The sequence below is a fragment of the Aythya ferina genome (assembly GCF_964211825.1).
Source record: "Aythya ferina genome assembly, chromosome: 28".
Lineage (NCBI taxonomy): Eukaryota > Metazoa > Chordata > Aves > Anseriformes > Anatidae > Aythya > Aythya ferina.
Genome location: NC_140325.1, coordinates 892,091 through 897,497, shown reverse-complemented (window position 1 = coordinate 897,497; position 5,407 = coordinate 892,091). Strand labels below are relative to the sequence as shown.

At 58.7% G+C, this 5,407-nt stretch overlaps 1 protein-coding gene across 7 annotated transcripts; it reads right to left on the bottom strand.

The window, feature by feature from the left end:
• Positions 1-352: 352 nt before the first annotated feature.
• On the bottom strand, positions 353-4,877 carry LOC311424520 (protein KASH5-like). 7 transcript variants are annotated; one of them, XM_084499787.1, is made up of 13 exons: positions 4,747-4,877; positions 4,523-4,597; positions 4,128-4,308; positions 3,675-3,712; positions 3,248-3,314; positions 3,011-3,178; positions 2,796-2,913; positions 2,487-2,537; positions 2,288-2,368; positions 1,784-1,848; positions 1,100-1,210; positions 873-988; positions 353-535 (listed from the first exon to the last, which is right to left on the bottom strand). In XM_084499787.1, exons 1-12 carry the CDS (start codon positions 4,769-4,771, stop codon positions 883-885), a joined length of 1,086 nt encoding a protein of 361 aa, XP_084355913.1. In that variant the 5' UTR covers positions 4,772-4,877; the 3' UTR covers positions 353-535; positions 873-882. The 7 variants fall into 7 exon arrangements, 5 of the variants coding, with proteins under 5 accessions (XP_084355913.1, XP_084355912.1, XP_084355911.1 ...); XM_084499786.1 differs by having other exon boundaries at positions 4,523-4,829; XM_084499785.1 differs by having other exon boundaries at positions 353-988; positions 4,523-4,829.
• Between the last annotated feature and the right edge of the window lie 530 nt (positions 4,878-5,407).

Genomic DNA, 5,407 nt, shown 5'->3' with positions numbered 1-5,407 from the left:
TGGGGTTCTGGGAGCACTGGCATCAGGACATAGGCACTAGAAGGGACACAATGGGGATTGCACGATGGGGACAAGGTAGTCCTGGAAGCACTGGGAATGGGGATAATGTGTGCACTGGGATGAAACTGGTGAGGACAGTGGGAGCACTGAGATCATGACAATAGGGAACTGGGATGGGGCTGAGAACACCCATAGGTGGCCCTGGAGTACACTGAGACATACTGGGACACAGTGGGCCCTGCTGCAACCCCAATGCTGCATGCCCTTCGTGCACCCCTACCCCACTCAAACTCCCGCCCAAATGACCCCCCCCCATAAAGGCCCCCCATTCACTCTGTGTGACGCAGGGCAGTGCTAGGCACAGCTTTATTCCTCCTTTTTGTGGGGCAGCACATACAGAGCCTCCCCAAGAAGAGGGATATTGTGGGGGAGGGGGACTTCATTGGGGGCATTCGCGTGCACCCCCATGCCCCATGGCACAGGGGTGAGTAGCTTCCATGGGGGCGGTCCAGTGCTATGCAGGGGGAGCTGCGACCTGGAAAAAGCAGAGGGGTGTTACCTGGGTGGCTGGCACTGCGGGATGGGGTGGCTGGGCTGGGGAAATGACCTGGTGCCTTGGCTCCCAGCCTGGCCCCTGCAGGTAAACTATAGGGCAGGGGGGCATTTATTGTGCCCCAAGCACTGTGCTCCGTCCCACAGCCCACCCACGCTTTGCCCTAGAGCCCCACACTCCACTCCGTAATTCTCCCCTCCATCCACTTTTCCGCCTAACCCCGCTCCACACTCACTCTACTCCACCTCCCCATGCGCTGCTGTACCCACTATGGGGCTTGGGCTTCCATGTGCCCCACAGCAGGGTCCGGTCACTTTACCTGGGTCTTCTCACAGTGGGGGGGATCTCAGGTAGCTCAGCTCCAGCCGTGGAGTGATGTGGGGCAGGAGGCAGAGCAGTGCCAGCAGCAGCACCAGTAGCAGGTGTGGGAGGAGCCTGCAGGGGCACTCAGTGGTCTGGGGGGAGATCTGGGGGGTGCAGTGCCCCTCCAAACCTCCCGGGCTTTTCCTGACCTGCAGTGTGGGGTGCTGTGGGACCCCCACTTACCACCATGTGCGCCGGCAGTTCTGGTTTACACACTGGGCTGGCTGTGGGGAACATGGTGATTGAGGGGGCGGTGATATGGCCGTTCCTCCTCTGCCCCCCGCTTGACATTTTCTGGGGGAAAAGATGTGATTCTGATGATTCCTACCTCCCTCCACGGCTCTGTGCTAAGCAGCTGTGCCTCGGGCTCTGGGGCTCGCCTGTGGGAGGAAGAGGCTGGGGGGCTGGAAACTGGGGCAGTGATTGGCATCGAGGGGGTGGCGGTGATGGGCACTGGGGGATGCGGGGAGGGCTGGAAAGTGGGGGTGGGGGGAAATGGGCAGTATGGGCAAGGGGTAGATGGGAATTCTGGGGGACCCAAAGCACCATGTGCCCTCACTCCAAGCCAGTGCAGGTTTGCAGGGGCCACACTTGTGTCCACGGTCTTTGCATGCCCACATTTTATTACAATTCTACCCATTTTTTTCCCTCCCATCTTCCTACTCCTTAAGATTCTGACCGCCCCGATTTCTAGCATGCAGCCCCAAAAAGCAGCTGGCGGCCGTCTGCCCTGACCTCCGCCTCACAAATAGGTATGGCGATTGAGGCTGAGCTAGAAGAAAGGATGAAAACGCAGATTTGGGAGTTTATAGGGGCATTTTCAGCCAGTGAGAGCCCTGTGTCCCCCCGAGTACCCACAGCACCTACGTGGCCAAAGCCTCCAGTGTCTGCCTCAGCAGTCTGTGGAGGCTGCTGATCTCCACTTGTAGCTCCTTGAGTTTGGGGGAAGAAAAAGACTTTGTTAAGCTTTCTCCCATTTCTCCTCTCCATTTTGCTGGATTTGGGGACTTTGTGGGGGCCATGCCCACACAGCGCCCTCGTAGTGCTGCAAAGCCTCCATCAGGTCCTGCATGCCACACATCATCTGCAGAACTGGGGGGAACAGCAACAAATTTGGGGTGCCGGTGGTGACTCCCATCCCTTTGGAGCCCTGGGGAGCCTTTTCACTTGAGGAGAGGGATCATGTTGCTCACCTTGGCGAAGGCCGATTGTAGCAGGACACCACAGCAACGCAGCAGGGCTGGAGGCTGTGGCCACATTGGCCTCCACAGATGGGCATAATGGGGGAGGGGCCGCCAGCCTCATGCGTTGTCCCCCCCCAGCTGAGGGAGCTGGTTTGTTAGCATGTGACAAGGCTCGGCTGCCTCTTACCTGCAGGATGGCATCCTTCTGTGCCTCTGGTGCCTGCAGATTCTCTTTTCTTCCCTTGGCCTCAGCGAGCAGCACTGAGTTCTGCTCCAGAGGAAAGTGGGTTGATACCCAGTGAGATTGGACTGAAGGCTGCTGGTGGTGCATTGGGGTGAGGGCACAGTGCTGCGGGGCACCCCTGGTTCTTTGTTCCCATCCTCACCGTCTGCTGAAGGCCGGTGACTTCCTCCAGAAGGCCATGCTGCTCCCTTTCCTGGAAGGGAAAAACTGTGCCATTAAGTTGCTGGGGGCAGCCCCATAATTTGCGGGGTTCAGCCCACTAGTTGGGGGGCATGCAACTGGAGGCTGCACACCACCAGGTCTGGCCCTGCTGAGGCCAACACAGCCTCACTGCCGAAGGCAGGGCAAAGGCCAGCGACCAGCAGCCAGGAGTCACCGCATCACCTTGGCATTGTTTTAAGAGGAAAAAAAGGGAAAATGAGCAACAGCAACAGAGTTGGGGGGCACTCACCAGACGCTGATTTTGTTCTATCAGGCCTCTCTTCTCCTCCTGGAGCTGTCTCACCTCATCCTCCAAGTCCTCCAGCTTTTGGCTGGATGCCCAGCCGTGCTCCAATGCCTGATGGGCCCTGCAAGAGACAGATGGCCGCTGGTAGTCACCCGGCAGCACTGCTGCAGAGACGCATCTGCAGCTTCCCACATGTCCCTGTCCCCTGTTCCCAGCACCTATGAGCGCCCCCTGAACGGTGGAGCTGCTCCGTCAGCTTTGCCACCTCCTCAGCCAGCTGGGCATTCAGCTCCTCAGCTGACTCCAGGGCACAGCGCAATGTGGCGTTCTGGCTGGCCAAGTGCTGGTTGGAGCGCTCCAGCTCCTCCTGGACACTCCTGGTGTCCCTGCAGTGAGATGAGGCTCATTAGCACCACTGAGGTGTGTTTTGAGAGCCCGATGATGCCAGTACCTACAAGGTCACGCTCTCTCTTTCGCCGCCATAGCCCTCAAGATCCAATGTGGCTGTGAGCACGCGAGGTCCTGGGAGAGTAGAGAGAGATGGGAATCTGCATCCATGGAGCCCCAGCAACAAAACCACAGTGCCACTGATGCTGTGAGCGTCTGTGAATCTGCCCCACCGCTCTGAATTGCTGCACCACACCTCCAATTGCTGCCTCATGTCTCATAGTTTCGCTACTCTCCACCCCACACTGTGGCATTCTGGCTGTACATGGGGTGGCTCAGTTGTTTGTGTGCGACTGCGTTTTCCACCAAAGCCCACACCCCGTGCACAGGAAAGAAGGAGGTGTTGCTCAGCTGGGGCTTTGAATTAGCAGTACTGCCAGCAGGCGCAGCATGGTTGGAATGGGCACTGATCTTTTTTCCGGTGCGGACACCTACCAGCTGTTACATCCAGCTCCTCAGCAGGCTGCGAGGCCCTGGAGAAAGAAAACCGTTGAAGCGTTGGTGGGAATCAGTGAGATGGGCACGTGGCACGGCGATGCTCTGCCACAATTCCCACCGGTGCTCTTGAACCAATTGGTGTCAGGGCATGGAGTCATAATTCCAGTATTTGGCTCCTGAAATGCCACTGTTGGGGCACAGAAATGCAATCCCATTATCTAGCTCCAGAAACGCCCAGTGTTGGGCTGCAGAGCCCGAATTCCCACGTTGCGACAGGTGTTGCAGGCGCAGAGCTGAAATGCCCACATTTAGCTTGAAATGCTAATGTGTCAAGGCACAGAGCCATAATTCCACTGTATGCTCCAGGCACACCCAGTGTCTGGGCGTGGAGCTGTAATGTCGCCATTTGAAGCACTGCCCCCGCTCGCCTCTTTTTCCCCAAGCGCTCACCTGTCCTGCTGACAGTGGGCGATCCACTCACGCATGACAGTGCGGAAGGTGGGCAGATCCAGGGCTACCCCTGCTGCCGTCAGCTCCAGCATCTGCCTGAGCTCCTGCAGCTGCTGCTCCTCGCCGCTACGCCCCGTCACGGCCTGCAGGTACTCCACGATGCGCCAGGCTGGCACCGCGCCTGCCATCAGAGGCAAAGCTCACCACATGCCCCGCATCTGTTGGGCAGCGCGCGCATCCACCGGGCTGCCTGTGCATCCACCCATTGGGCTCCAGCCCCCCGCGTATGTTCCCGTGACATCCCCCAGGTTCCGCGCGCCATTCAGAAGGTGGAAACAGGCACCACAGAGTGAGAAGGAGGCCACGGGGTGGAATCAGGGTCCCGGCGCTGCTACCTGTCTGCTCTGCGTCACAGGCAGCAAAGGCGCAGTCCAGCAGGGACTCCTCCAACCAGCCACCCTCGGCCTCGGCTGTGGGAGGGCAACAAGAGAGGTTACGGGGCCTGACGGGGTGCTGCCGGGCACGGCACGATGCCATGTGCACCTTTGAGGCCATGCTGGGGCCACCTCATTCTCTGGGGGGCCGCCTGACGCCCCTCTGGGCAGCAGGCAGTATGTACTTGCTGCGCTTTCTCTGCTCTCCATGCCCTCCCGGCACTGAGGGGACCCCAAGGCTTCTCCTCACAGCTGCGAGGGAACAGGCGCGAGCCCCGCCCACTTCCCGCCCTATCGGGGAAGGGGGCGTGGCTACTCTCAGCCCCCTCCCGCCACAGCCCAGCCAGGGCTTGGAGAAGGGCACCAGCAATGTGCTGAGCTTGCGAGGCCTCGGGCCTCTCTCTGGCCTGCTTGGGCTGAGCTTCTCCGCAGCACTGGGAGGCTTGGTTTCTCCTTTCTTTAATTGGAACAGCAGTCCCTCTACTGAGGAGGTGGCAAGCATCAACTGATAGAATGGACTGGGTTGGAAGGGACCTTCTAATTCCACCCCCCCTGCCACAGCCAGGGACACCTTCCACTACATCAGCTTGCTCAAAGCCCCATCCAACCTGGCTTTGAACACTTTCTGGGAAGGTGCATCCACAGTTTCTCTGGGCAACCTCTTCCTAGGACTCACCACCGTGATAAGAAAAGAATTTCTTCCTCATACGTCATCCTTTAAAATTCAAACCATTGCTCCTTGTTCTGTCATCACCCCTTCAAGCTGCTGAATGGTCCACCCTGACACACAGGAAGAAAGCAAAGTGGCTGGAGGCTGGCACAAACGCGAAAGTAACTCCTGACCAA